This window comes from Myotis yumanensis, unplaced genomic scaffold (assembly GCF_028538775.1).
Source record: "Myotis yumanensis isolate MYYU_CA2020_CCGP unplaced genomic scaffold, mMyoYum1.0.hap1 SCAF_2, whole genome shotgun sequence".
NCBI classification, from domain to species: domain Eukaryota; kingdom Metazoa; phylum Chordata; class Mammalia; order Chiroptera; family Vespertilionidae; genus Myotis; species Myotis yumanensis.
In genome coordinates this window covers 38,589,517-38,614,213 of record NW_027223753.1, presented here as the reverse complement: position 1 = coordinate 38,614,213, position 24,697 = coordinate 38,589,517, and the positions used below count along the sequence as shown (strand labels likewise).

The 24,697-nt window shown below is 38.5% G+C and overlaps 1 protein-coding gene across 2 annotated transcripts in view; it reads left to right on the top strand.

Annotated features, from left to right (window-relative positions):
• The window catches only part of USP24 (ubiquitin specific peptidase 24), a 138,880-nt gene that overhangs the window by 15,816 nt on the left and 98,367 nt on the right, over positions 1–24,697 (top strand). The window contains exons 2-3 of one of the 2 annotated variants that reach the window (XM_070405211.1): positions 18,204–18,366; positions 20,188–20,255. In XM_070405211.1, the coding sequence (XP_070261312.1) occupies positions 18,204–18,366; positions 20,188–20,255 (231 nt within the window). Of the gene's footprint in view, positions 1–18,200; positions 18,367–20,187; positions 20,256–24,697 lie in introns of both variants that reach the window. The other variant, XM_070405210.1, reaches the window with a different exon arrangement.

Genomic DNA, 24,697 nt, shown 5'->3' with positions numbered 1-24,697 from the left:
GGGAAGGAACTTTTTAAAAAATTGTTGCCAGTTCCATATAATAAAAGGCTAATATGCAAATTGTCCCCTCGGGAGTTTAACTGACCAGGAGTTCGACCACTCGCAATGATGTGCGCTGACCACCAGGAGGCGGCACGGAATGAAGGAAGGCCCTGGCCGGCAGCACACAGCTGGGGGAAGGAAGGCTCCGATCGGCTCTGATCGCTGACCAGGGACCCTACCTGTGCATGGATTTTGTGCACCAGGCCTCTAGTGTCTTTATAATGGGCACAATTTTGGACATAACACTTTAAATCTGAGCTTTGGTATTTGGTAGCACTCCCTTTGCTTGATAAGTTTGTTTCCGTAGCTCACATAAAAAACTATTACTCACAGGAAGGAACAATAGATGCTAAAACTAACAATTTTTTTTTAGCCTTTGGTAAGACTGTTTGCCATTCTGTTTTTAATACAGCTTTATTACATGGCATAGTTGAGCTATATCTTAGTAAGAAGATTATTTGTAGAGATTGTCATTTCTGGGGAAGAAAGAGAACGCATGATGCTACAGTACAATTAAAACAGTAAACTGATTTTTAGAGTTGTTTTTTGTTTTGGGTTGTCCTATTTATTACTCTAATAATGATTAATGATGTTATCATTAATCCGAATTTATTTTGACTTAAAGCTACTGAGGCACTGTTCATTTTTTTACCCTTTCTTACCCCAGTGTTTAAAAAGAAAAAAGAAGAAAAAGTGCAGAGGGGAAGTAGGAGGAGGAAAGAAACAGTAGTGTGGGAACCATTTGTTTAACACTGAACAAATATTTATTGAATGCCTTCAGCTGTGGTCTGGCTTCTGATTGCTAAGACACAGCCTTGGTTTTAGAAGTTCATACCCTATTGCAGTGGTACTGAAGGTTGGGAAGGGATGGCCAGCACTAGATCAGAATCACTTGGATTGTTTGTTCAGAATAGCTTGTCCCCAACAGGGCCTCTGACCATTCCAGGAGATTCTGACAGAGTGGGGAGTTTTGGATAAAGTACTTACTAAAGTGCTGGAAAAGGTGTGTGTGCTATGGTCAACTGAAAAGCCAATATGGACATAATTTGATATGTACACTAGATGTGTTTTTATTGTTTTTATCTTGAACAATTACCAACTAATGGAAAAGTTGAAAGAATAGTACAAAGAATACTTGCATGCTCTTCACCTTAATTCAACATTTGCAAGCATCTTGTCACATTTGCTTTATCTCTCCTCTGTCTCTAAGATGTATAACTACACACACACACACTTTTTTTTAACCCTTTGAAAATAAGTTGCAAACATCATGGCATTTGACTCCTAACACTTCAGTATGAATCTCCTAAGGACAAAGATATTCTCCTGTAGACCTACAATACTGTTATCTTGCCAGAAGAATTTAACAGTGATGCATTTAACATTCCCTATTATTTTGTCCATATTCAGAGTTTCCCACCTTTACCAAAAATATCCTTTATAGACATTTTAAAAATTAATCTAAAATTGAGTCAAGATTATGCACTGAAAGTGATTATCATGCCCCTTTCATGTAGATTCTAGCACTTGGATTGCGGGAAACGAGTTAAGTCGGCTCGCGTGAATTGCGCGTACTCCGCGGGAGCCGTCTTAACTCGGTTCATATAGATTTGCGGTGGAGTGCGGGAAACGTGTAAACTCGGGCCGATTGTAACTGCGTATTACCAAATATTTGTTTGTTTGCCGTTCACAAAGATACCTACCTGCGTATGCGAACCGTTTCATACCCATTGGGGTAATAGGTATCATAAAAATCCCTTGTAAGTAGAGAACACTTTATGGCGCTGGTTGAGTACAATACCGTTAGGGTACCAATGTATTGTTTTCTCATTTTATAACCGATATCCCTGGATATCTCACCATGCAAAGAGAATAGTTATTGAGAAATACTTCTTGTGTCCGGACGTCTTTAGTTTTGAGTTTTGTGAATGTTATTACGTGTTTAAATATTTAAATATATTGTGATAAAGACATTCATATAGAATTTTTTAACCAAATAAAATAAAATCGTTCCGCAAAGTGTTCGCATAATAATTATTTTTTTATATCAGATATCTATCGGAGTACCGCTATTTTCAGTTAGTATTATTTTTATTTGCTTTAACCTAGAATGTCGCAGCATTCAGACTATAGTGATGATGAGTTTTGTGCAGACAAGTTGTCCAATTATTCTTGTGATAGCGATCTTGAAAATTCGAGTACAAGTGATGAAGATTCTAGTGATGATGAAGTAATGGTGCGTCCCAGGACATTGAGGCGACGAAGAATTTCGAGCTCCAGCTCTGACTCAGAGTCAGATATAGAAGGCGGGAGAGAAGAATGGTCGCATGTTGATAATCCACCGGTCTTAGAAGATTTTTTAGGGCATCAAGGATTAAACACAGATGCTGTTATAAATAATATAGAAGATGCCGTGAAATTATTTATCGGAGATGATTTTTTTGAATTTCTTGTAGAGGAGTCAAACAGGTATTATAATCAAAATAGGAATAATTTCAAACTTTCAAAAAAAAGCCTAAAGTGGAAAGATATAACCCCTCAAGAGATGAAGAAGTTTTTAGGGTTAATTGTTCTCGTGGGACAGGTGCGCAAAGATAGAAGAGATGACTATTGGACCACGGAGCCATGGACGGAGACGCCATATTTTGGTAAAACGATGACGAGAGACAGGTTCCGACAGATATGGAAAGCTTGGCACTTCAATAATAATGCGGATATCGTAAATGAATCAGATAGACTTTGCAAAGTGAGACCAGTACTAGATTATTTTGTGCCTAAATTTATAAATATTTACAAACCTCATCAGCAATTATCACTAGATGAAGGGATCGTACCTTGGAGGGGAAGATTATTCTTTAGGGTATATAATGCTGGCAAGATCGTTAAATATGGAATATTGGTTCGTTTGTTGTGCGAAAGTGATACAGGATATATCTGTAACATGGAAATTTATTGCGGCGAAGGAAAGCGATTATTGGAAACGATACAAACAGTAGTGTCTCCATACACTGATTCATGGTACCATATATATATGGACAATTATTATAATAGCGTCGCAAATTGTGAAGCACTTATGAAAAACAAATTCAGAATATGTGGAACAATCCGGAAAAATCGAGGTATACCTAAAGATTTTCAAACAATTTCTTTGAAAAAGGGTGAAACAAAATTTATAAGGAAAAATGATATATTGTTACAAGTGTGGCAATCAAAAAAGCCTGTATACCTGATTTCTTCGATTCATTCTGCGGAGATGGAAGAAAGTCAGAATATTGACAGAACATCAAAAAAGAAAATTGTAAAACCGAATGCACTCATTGACTACAATAAACATATGAAAGGTGTTGACCGGGCCGACCAATACCTTTCATATTATTCGATATTGCGGAGGACGGTCAAATGGACAAAAAGGTTGGCAATGTATATGATAAATTGCGCATTATTTAATTCTTATGCAGTTTACAAATCAGTGAGGCAAAGAAAAATGGGTTTTAAAATGTTTTTGAAACAAACAGCTATCCACTGGTTGACGGATGATATTCCAGAGGACATGGACATTGTTCCAGACCTTCAACCAGTACCGTCTACTTCTGGAATGCGGGCTAAACCACCTACATCTGATCCACCATGCAGGCTATCGATGGACATGAGAAAGCATACGTTACAGGCAATTGTCGGAAGTGGAAAAAAGAAAAACATTTTGAGAAGGTGTCGCGTATGTTCCGTTCATAAATTGCGCAGTGAGACACGCTACATGTGCAAATTTTGCAATATACCTCTACATAAAGGGGCGTGTTTTGAAAAATACGCTAAAAAACTATTAATTTCTATTTGTTTTGATTTATTATGAAAATTTTATTTTAAACTTTAAAAATATGTGTATATTTTTAGGTAATAAGTATTTTTTGGGTTTTTCGTATTTAGTTTATATATATCGAATTATTTATGTACTGAATAGATAAAAAAATGTCTGTGATTGAATAAATTTTCATTTTTTACACAAGAAACCGAAAATTTCATTTCAATCGAACCCATACTTCAAAAGATATAGGCATTTTAAACTAACTCTGATTTTGCGCGGGAAACCTAAATAATTGCCCGCGCCATCTTATATTTTGGCGGGAAATTCACCCGACACCGTAGTGCTAGAAGAGTCTTTACTTTTTTAGTCTTTTGATACATTTTTTAAAACAACCCAATTTTCTTATTTTTAAAAGATTATATAACTGAATCATTTAATCTATACTAGGAAGTTATATTATCCAGGTAATAAGGAAAACTAAACAAAAATATTAACTTCTTTCATGACATACCTTGTCCCTTCCTCATTAATAACACTACTTTCGATCATCTTTATTCAGATCTTTTATAGAAATTTATCATTTTTAGAGCCAAAAGGGATCTTGGATCTAAAGGTTGACGTTTTCACTTATAGGTGAAACTGAAGTATGAGGATATTTAAGTCTTATGTAAGACAGTGGCTCTCAAGCAGGGGTGATTTTGCTCCCAGGAGACATTTGGCAATGTCTGGAGAACTTTCCAGTTGTCACAATTGGAGGGTCCTACTGGCACTAGTGTGTAGAGGACAGGGATGCTGCTAAACATCTTGCAGTGCTCGAACGGCCCCCTCAGCAGAGAATCGTGCAGCCTAACATGTCAGTAGTGCCAAGGTTAAGAAACCTTGGTCTAAAATCACACGGCTAATGGTGGGACTTAAAGCTATCTTTCCTCACTCAATTCTTTGTTCTTTACACACACGCACGCACGCACACACAGTGCCTTGCTTTCTTTCCCTTTCATTCTCATCACCTTCATAATCTATTTCTTCACTTTGAACCTTTTTGTTAAGCCTAATGAATTATTTTAGGGCTATAAGGATTAAGCTGAATTAGAAAATATTGCTAGAAAGAACATGGAGTATCTTTTAAAAGAGAATCACAAAAGTGCTTTCAGTGGAGTATTATTCCTATAAGTAAAAATTGGTGCAGAATAACCTTTTTTGTTGTTGTTAATCCTCACCCAAGGATATTGTTTCCCATTGATTTTTTTAGAGAGAGTAGGAGTGAGAGGGGAGACAGAGAGAGAGAAACATCGATTTGAGAGACACACTAGACGCCTGCCCAGCTTGCACCTTCTCCAATCTGGGATCCCTTGGTGCTAATGCAACAAACAAACAAAAATTCTGCCCTGGGGAGCTTATATTTTAGGTCAGGGGAAACAGACAACAACCAAGATAAATAAGTAAAACATAGAATGTCAGGTGATAAGTGCTATAGAAAAATACAAAGCAGAAAGGCCAGATAGTAAATATTTCAGACTTTGCAGGCCATACAGTCTCTGTTGCAGCTCTTTGACTCTGCTATTGTAGTGCAAAAGCAGCAATAGACTACTTAACCCAGTAAGCGCATCTGCTTTCCAGTAAAAGAAGCCATGGGCTGTATGCACTTTGCTGACTCTGGTGCTAACTGGAAGGAACACACGTAGTGCAAACGCCATGGGTAGGAGCATGGCTGGCATGTTGAGGAGCAGCAGGGAGGCCAATATTGCGGAACTTAGTGAATAAATGGAAGAGTGGGAGATGAGGTCAAAGATGAAGGAGAGGCAGCTCCTCTCTAAGGCCTTCTAGGCAACTGTAATGAGGATTCTGAACAGGGAGGTGACACAGTCTGGTTGGAAAGTCTGGAGTTTGTTTTTGGACATGTTCATTTAAGAAGACTATTAAATATCCCACTGAAGATATTTAAAGAAGGAATTGGATAAATGTGTGAAGCCTAGGGAAAAGAGAAGAGATAAATGTGAGGGCCTTCAGCTTAGAGATGGTATTTAAACCATTAGACTATGCATTGTCAACAGGGACAATAGCACTCCAAAGGGGGCATTGGTTCTTGGGGGGAGAGGGTGGAAAAAATCTTAGACATTACAATGGTTTGCTCCAAAAGTCAGTCCTACCCAGTACAATCTTATTTAGTATTTAATTAATAGATATGGGATGATTGAGAAAATAAAAATATTTAAAAGGCTCCTTGAAGGAGCCATAATGAAAACAAAGTTGAGAAACACTGCATTAAATTCTACTCAGTGAGACCACAAGGGAGTGCATATGTGTAAAGAAGAGGTCTGAGGACTGGGCCCCAAGGTTCTCCAGTGTTTAGAGACTGAGGTGATGGTGAGGAACCAGCAAAGGAGATTGAGCAGTGGTTAGTGAAGGTGAGAGGAACCAGGTTCTGTCCTGGAAGCCAAGTGAAGGACATGTTTCCCGCAGAAGGGAGTGGGCAGCTGTTTTAGATGTTGCTGATGGAGTAGGTAAGATGTAGACTAAGGATTAACCATGGATTTAAAGTTATGGTAAAGAAGGTAGATGCTTACTTATCCCTTAATTTAGTGTCATTTCATTTATAGGCAATCTTTCACCATGATTATGCTGAGTCACCTTCTTATTCTTTTTTAAAATTATTTTTAAAAACATAACATAAAATTTACCGTCATAACCATTTTTTTAAAAATATATTTTATTGATTTTTTTACAGAGAGGAAGGGGGAGAGATAGATAGTTAGAAACATCGATGGGAGAGAAACATCAATCAGCTGCCTCCTGCACACCCCCTGCTGGGGATGTGCCCGCAACCCAGGTACATGCCCTTGACCGGAATCAAACCTGGGACCTTTCAGTCCGCAGGCCGACGCTCTATCCACTGAGCCAGACCGGTTTTGGCAATAACCATTTTTGAGTATACAGTTTAGTAGTGTAAGGCAGCCTATATAATAAAAGACTAATATGCAAATTGTCCCCTCAGGAGTTCAACCAGGAGACTGGGAGTCCGATCACTTGCTGTGATGTGTGCTGACCACCAGGGGGTGGCGCAGAACATGACGGATGACCAGTGGCAGTGGGGTGCTGAGGGAGCGAAGGAAGGAGGAGGCGGGGAGGCGGGGAACCTGATGGGCCCTGATCGCTGGCCAGGCCTAGGGACCCTACCCGTGCAGGAATTTTGTCCACTGGGCTTCTAGTATTTACGTAATTGCAAAACAGATCCTAGGACTTTTTTATCCTGTAACACTGAAACTCATATTAAACAACTGCCCTTTTTTACCTGCTAACCACCATTCTACTTTGTTTCTGTGAATTCGACTACTTTAGATACCTCATGTAAGTGGAATATAACAGTATTGTCATTTTGTGACTGACTTATTTCACTTAGCATAATATCCTCAAGGTTCATCCATGTTGTAGCATGTGACAAGATTTCCTTCCTTCCTTCCTTCCTTATTTTTTAATCCTCGTCCAAGGATATGCTTGTTGATTTTTAGAGAGAGAAGAGGGAGGGGGAGGGAGAGAGAGATAAACATTGATTGTTGCCTCCCAGATGGGCCCCAACCTGGGTATGTGCCCTGACCCGGAATCGAAACTGCAACCTTTTGGTGCACAGGACATCGCTCCAACCAACTGAGCCACCTGGCCAGGGTAAGATTTCCTTTCTTTTTAAGGTTGGATAATATTCCATGGGTTCCACTTCTTATATACTTTCACAGAACTCTGTTATAACGTGCTCATTACAAGAAATTGTAAGCTCTTACTTATCATTTGTGATAGGAAGTGTTCAAGCATCAGTAGCAGAATGTGTTTCTTCATTAATATACTAGAGGCCCGGATTTGTGCACTGGTGGGGTCCCTCAGCGTGGCCTGCGGGGATCAGGCCAAAACCGGCAGTCCAAAGCCACCTGCCACTCCTGCTCATCCCGGCCCCGCTGCGCCTGCCACCACCACCACCACCACCGCTCGGTAGTCTTGCTGCCGCTCTACTGCGGTCTCCGGGCTTGGCTCTCGGGAGTGCACTGACCACCAGGGGGCAACTCCTGCATTGAGCGTCTGCCACCTGCTGATCAGTGTGTGTCATAGTGACTGGTTGACCAATCATTCAGTCATCCAGTCACTTAGGCTTTTATATATATATACAGATTCTCAGTCAAAGGAAAATACTAAATAAGAATTCTTTATAAAAATAGAGGACAGAATACCTTATTTTCCAAGGAGGAATCTTGAAAATTTTGTTGAAGAGGTGATATTTAATCTGGGTTTGAAGAAAGTCTCAGTTTGTTTGGAGTGCTATAAAAAAGTACCGTAGATGGAAGGCTTATAAAGAACACAAAATTATTTCTCATAGTTCTGCAGGCTAAGAAATCCAAGGTCAAGATTCAGCATCTAGTGAGGACTCACTTCTAGTTCATAGATGGCTGTCTTCTCACTATTACCTCACTTGCTGGTAGGAACAAGAAAGCTCTCTGTGATCTCTTTTATAAGAGCAGAGCTCCCCTGATTTAATCACCTCCCCAAAGTGCCATCTCCAAATACCATCACAGGTGGTGAGGAGCCTTGCATGCCAGTGCAGGAAACTTGCTTTTATTTTCTAGGCACCTGTGGGCAGCTGGGTGCTAATGGAGATTTCTGAACAAGTAAGAAATGGGATCAGATTTCTTTTTTTGGTTTGGTTTATTTAGTTTTTGTGTTTTAAAGGAAGATTACTCTGGCATTTTGGAAGAGGCACACAAGTGGGATGGAATGGGAATGTGGGGCAGGGATGACAGTTACAAGAGTATAGCAGCGAGAAATCTAAGCAACATACAGCTAGGACCTCAACTAAGGCAGTGGTTGCCTAGGAGAGACTTGGGGGCAGTTTTTTGAGGTAGAATCATTTGGTATGGTGACCAACGGGTTGGGAAGATGAAACACAGTTTCTGAGATTAGGAATATTAGAGAAGAAACAAATTTGAAGCTGAACACTGAGTTCTTTGTAGATATGATAAATGCCAACGTTGAAGAGTCCGACGGGGAGACAGAAACACTTATCTGAAGCTTGAAGAGAAGTCTGGGCTGCTGTTTATGATGGTGCCTGTTTGTTGTAGTTGGCCCCCTACATGGATTAGCTCTCATCTGCATCGTAATCCTGCAAATAAACACTATTTGTATTTTTTGTTGTTGAGAAAACCAAGGTACATGGAGAGTTTAAGAAGCTTATTCAGGGTCACAGCTAGCAACCGATGGTGACAGAATCAACATTTAGGTCTGTCATATAGGAATATATAGTCAAAGAAATTTCAACAAAATTAAGAATAAAAGATAATTGTTCATGCTACATAACCACTTATTTAGAATTTTAGGCATATCAATGGATTAAGAAATACTAGTGCTTTGGACAAAAAAGAAGTTTTAATTGGTAATCAGTCCTCTCTTCCCAAATCTTGGTTTAAGGTACATTATATAAGTTTTTTATTTGTTTGTTTTTATGAAAACGTTTTACCTCCATTCTGGAGTGGTGCTTTTTGGGGCTGTGACATTCTACTAATTTTAGAAGAAATTGGAATAAGTGTGCTTATTCTAGAACCTGAGATTTAAAGAAACCTTGTCTTGAATTCTCATCCCATTCTGAACACATGAATGACTGTTGGTTTTAGGCAGGAGATCATAAGATATACACCTTATTCTGAGTGACTTGTCTTACTTGCGCATGGTTTGCCCATTTAAAAAATGAAGATGATAATACTTGCCTCATGGGGTTTGGCACAACTCCTGATACATAGTAGCTAAGTACTCAGTAGATACATTAATTCTCCTATTGCCACTCACTCCTTTTTCTCTCACCTGAATATTTCAAATCCTCTTTACCATCGCTTTCCTTCCTGTTGTTGAAACTGAAGGTCCAATTCAGCTATGTTTTGTTCCTGGCATTAATGATCTGTACGTGCCAAACCTTCCATCTAAATGAAAGGTTAAATTCTATATGTAAGATAATCACCTTTGAATTATAAGACAACTTCTCATGAAAACATTGTTTCCATAATAAATGAATAGCCACCAAGGATTATGAAAGGGACTACAAGAAATATCAGCCTTCGTAGAAAAGGTAAGAATTCTTCTACTATGTATAACATGGAATGAATATGTATTCCAAGAAAACAATTTGTAGACTTGAGACACTGTGTATTAGTAACTTGAGGACTGCCTGCCCACACTTGTCCCTGTCTCCTTTTTCCAGGAAGAGTATTTTAGGAATCATTTTATCTAATCTGAAATATCAAAAGGAGTAGCAGATATACATATAACTATCTCTGAATGCTTTGAAAAATATTTAATAAGACTGACAATTTTAAGAATTAATGAAAATTATTATAAATTAATGACTTGGAATTAAATGTTCATGTTTTCATATTTTCTCTTATGCACTTGATATATATGGTACCAATTGTTTATTTTAGATAATAGACAAACCCACTTAAAATCATCATGGAGAAATCAATTTGGCATTTCCATTTTTCTGTACATTAATCAGACATTTAGAAGCTCTTGAGTACATTGCTGGCTAATAAAATAGTTCAACAATTGAATTTAGTATTAAAATAATCTTTAAGTAGCATTGGCAGTCTCTTACCCGTTAAGCTGGATAATTTTCTTTATCTGTATTTGTTGAGTAAATGGGCAGACAGGAACTTATCTCGAAACTAACAGGCAGTATCCACTCCAGTAGGTTTTGCTTCTTTAAACAAAGAAGACTTCTATTTTTGTTGTTAATTCTCACCTGAGGATATTTTTCCATTGATTCTTAGCCTGCAACCAAGGTACCTTGACTGGAATCAAGCCTGTGACCCTTCAGTTCCATGGGCTAACTCTCTCTCCACTGAGTAAAGACTTATATTTTAATAATATATCCTTGTTGAGTTCAAGAGCAAAGGGTTTGTTTTCTTTTTTGAAACTCAATGAAGGTAGTTTTCTAATAAATATTAAATTTATTACTAAAAAGCCCATGTGATGATATTTTAAAGCTCATTTGTAAGGGTTAAGAATATTACATTGTTTTGTATATTCAACCTGCAGTTAAAATATTGCCTGTATTTACATTGGTTCATCTGCATTTTTCAATCAGGCAAGTTTTAGATATGAGTAGTGACATATGTGAGCGTGCCTAATTATAAAAATAAAAGGTATCATGCAGAAAGATATTTTTGCCCAAATAATCTGCATGTTAAATCTAAAGATTTGTGCTAAACTTGGCGGGGGGGGGGTGGGGGGGGCGGTAAATTCAGACTTTACAATTACAGCATTTATTAATTCCATGAAAAACTTCATTTCCAACTATTAAAAGTCCTAACTTGTCCTTTCAAGTAAGTAAATAGTAAGCCTTATTCTGAATAGTTTGCCAAGTAGATGAAGGGATGACAATCACAGCTATTTGAATTCCTAGCATGTTTCTGACGCTATTAAGTGTCATGGGAGCTACAGAGGCCTTGTTTATGTTTTCATTTGTATCTATGGGCAAATGATTACATATTTAAGAAATAGCCTAAATTATGTATCTAACAATGTTAACTGTTTGGATTTGAATCCTAAACTGGTTAATTCAGAAATCATAAATTAATGCATTAGCTCAGCAATTTTCAAACAGTGTGCCACAAAAAAATTTAAAACATGCAAGTACCTGACTATTTAGTCAGGGGTACTGATCTCTTTTCTCTTAGATTGTCAAGTAAAAAAAAAAAAAAAAATACAATAGCCAACACAACAGTAGCCGTCCAGTATGAATGAGTAAAAAATAAAACCAATTTTTTTTGTGTCAGATCAGCAAAAAAAATATTTTCTGATGTGCTGCAGAATTGTGTGTGCCATGAGATGAAAAGAGTTAAAAATCCCTGCATACGCTCATCTCTTATTTTTTTTGGATGATCAAATGCAGGAGATTCAGTGTTAATAGAAATATTTCAGGTTAAAAGTGATATTCAAGAGTTGTTCATGAACTTCTCTTCTGCCTTAGTGATTGCATTATGGTCTCTTAACAATTGCTGAATTTACATTAATATTATAAAACATTTTTTAGAAATTAAGTATTTAAAATTTTTAAATGACATTGATGGAATATCATAATGAAAAGTAAAGATATTGCCTCAAGTAGTCAAAAAGGCTAAAAACATTGAGGTTTATTACTTCACATACTTGAAAAATAAAGTGTACTGGTTTTGAAATAATATGCTCTGAAACCTTCTGCCTTAAATATTGTTTTCCTTACACTTCTGTAATTGTGTGCACAGCCACTGTAGTCTGGCTTGGATTCCCCCCTTCTCTATGTTCACATTGTCCTCTTTAAAGACAAGAATTGGGTCTGGGTCCTTATCTTTGTTCCCAATGTTAAGGCACCTTGTCTGGAACATAGCAAGCTTTTGATAAATGTTTTTCTAATAAATTTTGAATCAGAAATCATTAATGGTTACTTGGGTATCCATTTGAATTTGGTGTCTAATGAGAAAATAGTATATTACATTCCAGAGTTCATATTAAAAACCCGACGAAAGCTTATATCTCTTGGGAGCTATTTTGTAATAGAACGATTCTGAGCTGCTTTGCATGTTTTCTCTTGCTCAATATGTAATTTTTGCCAAGGACAGGCTCTACTCACGGTGATGACTCAAAATACTAAGCCACCCTAAATATGGGTTCATGTCACTGTTTCCTCCTCTTGGGTGATCCCTGTCTCTGTATTGCCAGCACCTTCCTCAAGTGTAATGCTGCTCTGTAACATTCGTTAACCTTGGTATATACATCATGTCTGTTCCCTCCTTTTTCAAGACCAAGAATGTTAACAGCATGAGATTTTGCACCTTTTAGGTCTTAAATATATTGCTTTTTAAATTGATTCTTTAAAACTGTCTTATGGACATATGTATCATTTTTACTATAAATCATTAGGTACAACTCTCTGTTTTGAGATGCTTAGATATATATATATGATGGCCATACCACTTGGATGTGCCTGCTCTTGTCTAAAATTCTTAGATATGTTTATATATTAATCTATGTTTAGTTACTATAATCATCAAACTTATTTTAATCCACTTTTTAAAATAATTGCTTTATTGAGCTATCAGTCACATACCAGAGTTCACCCTTTAATCAAAGTGTACATTCGCAGAGTTGTGCAGCCTCACCACTCTTTAATTTTAGAATATCTCGTCACCACAAAAAGAAACCTTATGTTTATTAACAGTCACTCTCCTTTTCTCCCTTTTCCCATCCTCTGGCAACCACTAGTCTACTTCCTGTATCAGTGGATATATTAGGTGTACCGGTTAATAATGGCGGATTTTGAAATCAAAGAAAACACGATAATTTCAAGAGAAACATCAGAAGTGCTTTATTCAAAGTAATGTCCATCGCTAGCTACACATTTCCCCATCTTTCAAGTAATTTGTGGATATTGTCCCAATAGAACTTTTCTTGTTTTGAGGCAAACCATTCAGAGACCCCCATTTTCCACTTCTTCGTACGTTTGAAGTGCTGCTCATAAAGTACACGTGCCATCGATCGGAACAAGTGGTAATCTGAAGGAGCAAGGTCTGGGTGGGTTAATACTTCCCAGGCAAGATCTTTTAATGTGTCTTTAACTGGTTTTGAAGTGTGTGATGGTGCATCATGAAGCAAAATTACTTTGCTGTGTCTTCTGGAACATTCTGGTCGTTTCACAATCAAAGTGTGGTTCAAATTGATTATTTGTTGTCGGTAGTGATCAGTATTAATGGTTTCACCTGGTTTTAGAAGCTCATAATACACCATACCTTCCTGATCCCACCAAATGCAGAGCATTGTCTACTTTCTGAAGCGATTTGGCCTTGCAGTCAATGTTGATGGTTGACCTGGATCAACCCATGATTTTGTGCATTTGGGATTCTCAGAATAAATCCACTTTTCATCGCCAGTCACAATTCGATGCCAAAAAGATTTTCGTGCCGTTGAAGCAACATTTTACTGATGACTTTTCGGTTTTCCATTTGTCTTTCATTCAGTTGATGTGGCACCCATTTTCCTTCCTTTAAAATCTTTCCCATTGCTTGTAAATGATCGGAAATTGTTTGCGGAGCAACGTTTAGTCTTTCTGCAAGTTGTTTTTGAGTTTGACATGCATATTCATCCAATAATGCTTGTAATTGTTGGTCTTCAACTTTTTCAGTTGACCGGGATGTTCTTTGTCTTTCACATGGAAATCATCACTTTTAAAGTGTTTAAACCAGCGTTCACAAGTATCTTGAGATGGAGCATGTTCACCATATACTTCCCGAAGTATACAATAACTTTTTCTTCAAAATAAATTAATGAATTAAAACTTACCGTAAATGCTCTTTTTTTGGCATGAAATTCGACATTTTTAAGCGTAAAAATATCTATGATGTTAACACCTTCAGCAAATTTAACATATGAAGTTTTGAAGCTTGCTGTCAATACAACAAAATAGCATACATATCAAATCGCATATATATCAAATATGTGTAACTCCATCTATTGAAAAAAATCTGCATTATTAACCGGTACACCTAGTATATGCCACTCAGTGATCCCACTTCTAGGAATATATCCCAAGAAATTAGAAACACCAATCAGAAAGGATATTTGCACCCCTATGTTCATAGCAGCACAATTTACCATAGCTAAGATTTGGAAACAGCCAAAGTGCCCATCAGCAGATGAATGGATTGAAAAACTGGTATATATACACAATGGAATACTACACTGTGGTAAAAAAGGACTTCTTACTATTTGTAACAGCATGGATGGAACTGGAGAGCATTATGCTAAGTGAAATAAGCCAGTCAGAGAAAGATAAATATCACATGATGTCACTTATTTGTGGAAAATAATGAACAACATAAACTGATGAACAAAACAGATCCAGAGACAGAGAAGCATCAGTCAGACCATCAAACCTCAGAGGGAAGGTGGGGAAGGTGGGGGTAAGGGGAAGAGATCAACCAAAGGACTTGTATGCATGCATGTAAGCCTAACCAATGGACACAGACACCAGGGAGGTGAGGGCATGAATGGGGAATGGGGGGAGGGCAATGGGAGGATAAGGACACATATGTAATACCTTAATCAATAAAGGGAAAAAAAGTTATTTGACCACCCACCGTGAATTATCTGGTTAGGAATTTATGGTCAGACTAGGGCAGTAATGTCGAACCTATGAACTCATTTTTTTGGTTGATTTTTCTTTGTTAAATGGCATTTAAATATATAAAATATCAAAAATAGAAGTCTTTGTTTTACTATGGTTGTAAATATCAAAAAATTTCTATATGTGACACGGCACCAGAGTTAAGTTAGGGTTTTTCAAAATGCTGACATGCCAAGCTCAAAAGGTTCGCCATCACTGGACTAGGGGCTCAGTGCACGAATTCGTGCACCTTGAAAGGAACTGTGGGCCACAAAGCTGTGGTGGGCACAGAGGCAGGTCTTGTCCTATCCTCTGTGCCCCCACCTGACCCTTCCTGCAGCAGCCCCCGTTCCCATGTCTGCCAGCTGCCCTGCTCCTGCCACCACCACTCCCACACACTGACAGCGTCGGCCCCGCTCGTACCCGCTGATGGCGCAGAACGATTGGGGCCAGTGCCAGCAACGGGTGCGAGCGGAGCCAGCGCCGTCAGTGGGTGTGAGCGGGCTGGCACTGGCAGTGGGTGCAAGAGGCGGCTGCTGGCCCAAATTGCCCCTCAGGAGCAGGGTGAGGTAGAGAAGCCCTGAGGGGCAATCGGGGCCAGCAGCGGGTGCAAGTGGCAGCTTCAGCACCAGCAGTGGGTGTGAGTGGGGCCAGCACCAGCATCAGGTGTGAGTGCTGGGAGGGACCGTGGCGTGTGGGAGTAAAGAATTTTCAGTAACCACCAGAGGCTCGCCCTGATGACAGCAACCCGTGCCCCTGCTCACCTGCTCCACCATTCCGCCAAGGCTGACAATGCCTCCATGTTCCGCATGTGCCTCCTGGTGGTCAGTGCACATAGTAACTGGTTCGGTTGTTCCGCTGTTCAGTCTATTTGCATATTAGGGTTTTATATACAGGCAGTCCTTGAGTTACGTCGGACTCGACGTACGTTGAGTTACATTGCCATCTCCCATTTACAGTATTTGTAAAAAAAAAAAAAAGCTTCGTCATTTCGACGTATGTAGATATGTCCTTTATGTTTTATTTACCACAAGTAAAGGTCAGGATTTGTTATCTTTTAAATTTTTTTACTGTTTCACTTCATCACTGCTGTTTACGTGCTCCATGTGAGTGACATAGGTGCTTATGTAGGTGGGTTCCAACTTATGGCAAAAATCGCATTATGTCGCATCGTAGGAGCAGATCTCCGATGTAACCCGAGGACCTACTGTATATAGATCACCCTGTGAGATTACTTCCCTTAGAACCCCTTTCAGGTCTACACCACTGTAGGTGAGTCCCTAACTCTCTAATAAGAGTTGAGCCAAAACCGGTTTGGCTCAGTGGATAGAGCGTCGGCCTGCAGACTGAAAGGTCCCAGGTTCGATTCCAGTCAAGGGCATGTACCTTGGTTGCGGGCACATCCCCAGTAGGAGATGTGCAGGAGGCAGATGATCGATGTTTCTAACTCTCTATCTCTCTCCCTTCCTCTCTGTAAAAAATCAATAAAATATATTTCTTTAAAAAAAGAGTTGAAAGCAGCAATTTCAACCGGTGTGCCACAGCATATGCCGCCAGAATTTTAAAGCGTGCGATACCTTGAGTATGTAGTCAGAGGCACTGACCTCTTTTCCTGTAGACGGTCAAATTTAAAAATAATAACCAACACAACAATAGCCGCCTGTGTGAATGAATGAAAATTACACCTTTGGTTTTTTTAAGTCAGATTGGCAAAATATATAATGTATTTTTTGGTGTGCTGCAGAATTTTAGTAATTAGTTTGTGTGTGCCATGAGAAGAAAAAGGTTGAAACTCACTGGTTTAAAGGAATTAAAGGAGTTTGACATCGTTTGGAAATTCTGGAAAGGCTTCTCTGAAAGAGTATTGGAGGAATGGTGGCATCTCTGCAGAGCTGTACAGAAGTAGATAGATTTGAGAGAAGTTCAGGTCTAATCCTGGTCTTTGGGGGTGAAGATGGGAGCACGGGTTTTAAGAATGAGTCCTGGTTCTCAGCTATGAAAGAGGAAATCTTACCTATTGCGACAACGTGGATGGACCTGGGGAGTATTATGCTAATTGAAATAAGCCAGTCAGAGAAAGACAAATACCATATGATTCTACTTGTATGTGGAATCTAATGAACAAAATAAACTTAACAAACAAAATAGAAACAGACTCATAAATACAGAGAACAGACTGACAGCTGTCAGATGGGAGTGGGATTGGAGTACTTGGTGGAAAAGATGAAGGGATTAGGCAAAGAAAAAGACAACTTATAGGCACAGACCTACTATGATGATCATCAGAGGGAAAGGGGAATTGAGGGGAGGTAGAAGAAAGAAAAGGGGGGATAAATAGTGATAGGAGACTTGACTTGGGGTGGTGAACACACAATATAATATACAGATGATGTATTATAGAATTGTACACCTGAAACATAGTCTTATTAACCAATGGCACCCCAATAAATTCAATTTAAAAAATCTTGAAATTATCAACAAAAAAAGAGGATGAGTCTTGATTTCTGGCTGTGCTGCTAAACAGATGTGCCTTCTCTGGAGTATAATGAGAAGAGCCAGAGGTTTGAGAAATAGCGTTGAGGTTTGAGAAACTCCAATACTTGATGGCCAGGAAGGGGAAGTTGTACCAGAAGGGGAGATAGAATGGAACCAGCCAGATCCACCAAAGGAGAACAGGGGAGTGTGCTGTCCTGGGAGGTGAGGGGAACGGATCTAGCATATCAAGAAGAGGGAGCAGGCAGAAGAAATTTATCCTTTCAGTGAAGAAAAACAAAACAAAAATGGGGAGAATAGGATGGCTGCAGGTGAAGGTAGGTTTGCTATTTTATGAGAAGGTTCATCTTTGAAGAATGAGATGAGCTTGCCTTCTGAGGGAGTAGGAAGGCCACTCTAATAAAGTTTGAGACTACTTTACTTTTGATAAATTTCTCCAAAGAGATACCTGCTGCCTCCATTCCTCACTACTGACTCACTCCTGACACTACACCAGTAGGGTTTCCATACTCTCCCACGATAGCTGTTACTGTCACCACTGAACTCTATCATTAAATTCAAATTATGAGAAAGAAATTTGGAATCTACACTATTGGTATTATTTATTAACTTCTATTGATTAAGCATCTGCTCAGTGTTAAAAAAATTTAAAGTAGTCACTGTTGTTTGTTTTTTACCATAATCCCTATTTGTCAGAAGAATGATGAAAATGGAAACTGCTCAGGGGAAGGAATTGAATTCCCTACAACAAACTTATATGAACTGGAAAGCCGTGTTTTGACTGATCATTGGTCCATCCCTTACAAGAGAGAAGAATCACTAGGCAAATGCTTGTTGGCGTCTACCTACCTTGCAAGACTTGGTAAGTTTTCAGACTTCAGAACTCATGAGCAGATTTTTTTGTTTTTTAATAAGAGACCTGACTTTATAATCTTAGAACATTTACTCTATTCTTTGCTTATCCCCTGTGGAATATTTAAAGCTTTGAACTAAATCAACTGTTTTCATCCAGCTCCAATAGAGTGTAAGATTCTTTAAAATATAATTGAAAAAACTTATAAATTGAAATTAACTTTTCCACAGAAGCTTGGAGCACTTTAAAAGTCCCAATTCATTGGCTTTTTATTTTTTTAAGAGAAGGTAATATTTATTTAACAGACATTTTGTACTTACGTGTTTGGCACTGTCTTAAGTGCTTTACAAATATTAAACTACTAGAGTAATAAAATAACACTAAGTTGGAAGAATGGGTGTCAATATAAGGAAGCTTCTATAGTATGTTTTAAAGAGAAAATAATTTCTTTTTCATATTGAATTCAATTGTAAAGTAAGAATTGGGCCACTGTTATGTGGTTTTTTTCCTCCTTATTAAAAGTGTGCATAGTTTACCACCATGATTAAATATGAGGCACATTAGTAGGTAGGAAATGTTTTCACAGGATTAGATTTAATCCTAATGGGCAATTTTCTGGTACGTTTATTACTGGCTTTTCAGCAGCAACATTTATTAAGTGCCTATTAGGATGTAGATACTGTGCTAGGCAGTGGTTCTGAAAAAAGAAAATGTGTTCAGCATGCATTCACTTAGCAAGTTATCACTTACTGTGTGCCAGCACCATTCTGTGCATTTTGTTACACAGAGTTCATCAGTTTGTGTTAAGGAAGAAGAGTGATTTTTGGCATTTATTGAGAGTATTTATATTTTATAGAGCTGTTTAGGAAAGTAATGGTAAGGAGTTAGTGTTTGGTTTTATTAGTTACAAGTGGCCCAGTGCACGTCCCTAACTGCCTCTGCCTGCCTGCCTGATCTCGCCCCCAACTGCCTCTGACTGCCTGATCACCCGTAACTGCCCTCCCCTGCCAGCCTGATCTCACCCCCAACTGCCCTCCTTTGCCAGCCTGATATTGCCCCCAACTGCCCTCCCGTGCCGGCCTGGTTGTCCCCAACTACCCTCCCCTGCCAGCCTGATCTCACCCCCAATGGCCCTCCCCTGCCAGCCAACTTGGTTCTGATTGGTCGGTTTCTATGCCAGTCAGCGTCTCTGGCCTATTTCTGGGCCTGATCAGAAAGGTGGGGCTGATCAGTAGCCCCTGCGGAGACCCGGAGAAAAAGAAAGAGACATGGCTACTGGCGAAGCCCGGAGAGAAAGAGAGGCAAGGGCTGATCAACAGCTGCCACGGAGGCTGCGGATCAGACCCTGCCTCTCTCTCTGGGCCTGATCCACAGCCCCCTCACCCACAGCAGTCAGTGCTGGGTCACCTCAGCAACCCCGCACTAACTGTAGGACTGACTTCCAGTGTTCACTTGAGTCTTCAGTAGGGCTTACGGACCCTGGGTTTTTACATATTACGATTTAATCAGGTCATTTGAAGTTACTCTGACATAGAAACGTAAGTTCAACCATTTCGGTTCTAATTAATATTTATTTATTATACTATTTAACAAGTGTATATTAATAATAAGTAAAAATAAATATATTGTGGTACTAATAAATACATTAATACTGTGATTGTTTCTCAGCCTGTTCCTTCATCAGAATGTATACATTCTGCTTTTAATAATCCCTTAAGAATCAAGGTTTCTATCATAAATAGTTCCAGATGTATGAATTTGAAATGGTACATATGGTCTCTACAAACTACTTAAAAATCTAAGGCATATTTTTTCATTTATTTTACTAAGGTCTTTCCGAGTCTGATGAGAATTGTAAAAGATTTATGGATAGGTGTATGCCTGAAGCATTTAAAAAGGTAAGAAATATGTGCTCGGCTGATTTATTTTGTGCTGGGGTTGAAGGTGAACAGGCTTTTTGTTTTAGTTTTTTATGTGTGAGACCAGTTTATGAATCTTGTTCAACTGAGGAATCCTCTAATATGAAAAAAGTAGCTGTAAATTTGGGGCTTATAAATGATTTGCTTCTTTTGTATTTAATTGCTTGCACATGTCTTTGGTTGACTATCACTTCTGCTATTTAATTGTTAAGGTTAAAATTTTATACAGTGGGGCCTTGACTTACGAGTTTAATTCGTTCCGAGACTGAGCTCATTAAGGAGCTCGTTAACTCAAATTACTCTATCAACTCAATGCAAAAAATCGGCCGAGAGACAGCTGGTATCTCAAAAAACTCGTTAGTCGGGACACTCCTAAGTCAAGGCCCCACTGTACTAGGAAATTAGACATCTTACTAAACTAAGGATTGTGGCACTTAGGAAGATAATATTTATCAGAGTACAAGCCATTTTATACCTATTTTATTGAGGTAGAAGCAGATGTTTTAAACTACAGAAAGTTTGACTGAATTGAGTATTCTTGCTGCCAGAATGACATGCGGATGACAGCATCTGTGTGGGATAGAGTGATAATAGGAGACCACAGGACTTGTTTTTCTTTTTTTTTTTTTTTAATTTTTTTTTTATTGCTTAAAACATTACAAAGGGTATTACATATGTGTCCTTTTTTTTTCCCCGCCCTTGACAATACCCCGGCTTCCCCTACCCCCCAGTGTCTTATGTCCATTGGTTATGCTCATATGCATGCATACAAGTCCTTCAGTTGATCTCTTACCCCCCTCCCTCCTGCCCCCCAACCCTCCTCGGCCTTCCCACTGCAGTTTGACAATCTGTGTGAGGCAGCTCTGCCTCTGTATCTATTATTGTTCAAAAGTTTATAATGGTCTCTATTATCCATGAATGAGTGAGATCATGTGGTATTTTTCCTTCATTGACTGGCTTGTTTCACTTAGCATAATGCTCTCCAGCTCCATCCATGCAGTTGCAAATTGTAAGAGTTCCTTCTTTCTTACAGCAGCATAGTATTCCATCGTGTAGATGTACCACAGTTTTCTAATCCATTCATCTACTGATGGGCATTTAGGCTGTTTCCAGATCTTAGCTATGGTGAATTGTGCTGCTATGAACATATGGGTGCATATATCCTTTCTGATTGGTGTTTCTGGTTTCTTGGGATATATTCCTAGAAGTGGGATCACAGGGTCAAATGGGAGTTCCATTTCCAGTTTTTTGAGGAAACTCCATACTGTCTTCCATAGTGGCTGCACCAGTCTGCATTCCCACCAGCAGTGCACGAGTGTTCCTTTTTCTCCACATCCTCTCCAGCACTTGTTGTTTGTTGATTTGTTGATGATAGCCAGTCTGACAGGTGTGAGATGGTACCTCATTGTTGTTTTGATTTGCATTTCTCCGATGATTAGTGACTTTGAGCATGTTTTCATATGTCTCTTGGCTTTCTGAATGTCCTCTTTTGAAAAGTGTCTATTTAGATCCTTTGCCCATTTTTTGATTGGATTGTTTATCTTCTTTTTGTTAAGTTGTATGAGTTCCCTATAAATTTTGGAGATTAGGCCCTTATTAGATATGACATTGGCAAATATGTTTTCCCACGCAGTGAGTTTTCTTGTTGTTTTGTTGATGGTTTCTTTTGCTGTGCAGAAGCTTTTTATTTTGATGTAGTCCCATTTGTTCATTTTCTCTTTAGTTTCAAGTGCCCTAGGAGCTGTATTAGTGAAGAAATTGCTTTGGCATATGTCTGAGATTTTGTTGCCCTTGGATTCTTCTAGAATTTTTATGGTTTCCTGTCGTACATTTAAGTCCTTTATCCATTTTGAGTTTATTTTTGTGTATGGTGTAAGTTGGTGGTCTAGTTTCATTTTCTTGCATATATCTGTCCAATTTTCCCAACACCATTTATTGAAGAGACTATCTTGGCTCCATTGTATGTTCTTGCCTCCTTTGTCAAATATTAATTGAGCATATTGGTTTGGGCCGATTTCTGGGCTCTCTATTCTATTCCATTGATCTATATGTCTGTTCTTGTGCCAGTACCAGGCAGTTTTGAGAACAGTGGCTTTGTAATACAGCTTGATATCTGGTATTGAGATCCCACCTACTTTGTTCTTTCTCAGCATTGCTGCAGCTATTCGGGGTCTTTTTTTATTCCAGATGAATTTTTGGAGAGTTCGTTCTAGATCTGTGAAGTATGCCGTTGGTATTTTAATGGGAAGTGCGTTGAATTTATAGATTGCTTTGGGTAGTATGGACATTTTAATGATGTTGATTCTACCAATCCATGAACACGGTATGTTCTTCCATCTGTTTATGTCTTCCTCTATCTCTTTTTTCAATGTCCTGTAGTTTTCTGAGTAGAGGTCTTTTACCTCTTTAGTTAAGTTTATTCCTAGGTAGCTTAATTTTTTTGGTGCGATGGTAAATGGGATTGTTTTTATAATCTCTCTTTCTGAAAGTTCACTATTGGTGTATAGAAATGCCTCAGATTTCTTGGTATTAATTTTGTATCCTGCTACTTTGCCAAGTTCATGTATTAAGTTTAGTAGTTTTTTGACGGAGTCTCTAGGGTTTTGTATGTATAATATCATGTCGTCTGCAAATAAGGACAGTTTTACTTCCTCTTTTCCAATTTGGATGCCTTTTATTTCTTCTTCTTGTCTAATTGCAATGGCTAATACTTCCAGGACTATGTTGAACAGGAGTGGTGAGAGTGGGCATCCTTGTCTTGTTCCTGTTCTTAGGGGAAATGGTGTTAGTTTTTGTCCATTGAGTATGATGTTGGCTGTGGGCCTGTCATATATGGCTTTTATTATGTTGAGGTATGATCCTTCTACTCCCACCATGCTGAGAGTTTTTATCAAAAATGGGTGTTGGATTTTGTCGAATGCTTTTTCTGCATCAATTGATATGACCATGTGGTTTTTTCCTTTCAATTTGTTTATGTGATGTATCACGTTTATTGATTTGTGTATATTGTACCATCCTTGCATCCCTGGGATAAATCCTACTTGGTCATGGTGTATGATCTTTCTGATGTACTGCTGGATCTGATTTGCTAAGATTTTGTTGAGGATTTTGGCATCTATGTTCATGAGGGATATTGGCCTGTAGTTCTCTTTCATTGTGTTGTCTTTACCTGGTTTTGGTATTAGGGTGATGCTGGCTTCATAGAATGAGCTTGGAAGTGTTCCTTCCTCTTGAATTTTTTGTAGTAGTCTGAGGAGGGTAGGTTTTAGTTCTTTCTTGAATGTTTGGTAAAACTCCCCTGTGAAGCCGTCTGGCCCTGGGCTTTTGTTTGCTGGAAGCTTTTTGATGACTGCTTCAATTTCTTCCATAGTTATTGGCCTATTGAGCCTTTTAGATTCTTCCTGATTGATTTTTGGAATGTTGTATTTTTCTAGGAATTTGTCCATTTCCTCCAGGTTGTCTAGTTTGTTGGAGTAGAGCTGTCCATAGTATTTTTTAACAATCATTTGTATTTCTGTGGGGTCTGTTGTTATTTCGCCTCTATTGTTTCTGATTTTGTTTATTTGGGTCCTCTCTCTTTGCTTCTTGGTGAGCCTGGCTAGAGGTTTGTCAATCTTGTTTATCCTTTCAAAGAACCAGCTCTTAGTTTCATTGATTTTCTGTATTATCTTTTTGGTCTCTATGTCATTTATTTCTGCTCTAATCTTTATTATCTCCTTCCTTCTGCTCACTCTGGGGTTTTCTTGTTGCTCTCTTTCTAATTCTTTGAGTTGTAGAGTTAGATGATTTACTACCATTTTTTCTTGCTTTTTGAGATAGGCCTGTAGAGCTATAAACTTTCCTCTCAGAACTGCTTTCATTGCGTCCCATAGGTTTTGGATTGTTGTGTTTTCATTGTCATTAGTTTCCAGGATGTTTTTAATTTCTTCTTTGATCTCATTGGTAACCCAGTCAATATTTAATAACATGCTATTCAGCTTCCAAGTGTTTGAGTATTTTGGGTTGTTTTTTTTGTAGTTCATTTCTAATATTATGCCATCGCGATCTGAGAAGATGCTTGGTATGATTTCAATCTTGTTGAATTTGGGGAGACTTTGTTTGTGACCCAATATGTGGTCTATTTTTGAATGTGTCTTATGAGCCCTTGAGTAGAATGTATATTCCGTGGCTTTGGGGTGAAGTGTTCTGAAGATGTCAATTAAGTCCATCTGATCAAGTGAGTCATTTAGGGTTGCTGTTTCTTTGCTGATTGTTTGTCTAGAGGATTTATCCAGTGATGTCAGTGGTGTATTAAAGTCTCCTACTATGATTGTATTGTTGTCGATCTCTCCTTTGATATCTTCCAGGGGTTTTTTTATGTATTTGGATGGTCCTGAATTGGGTGCATAAATGTTTACCAGGGTTATATCTTGTTGTATTGA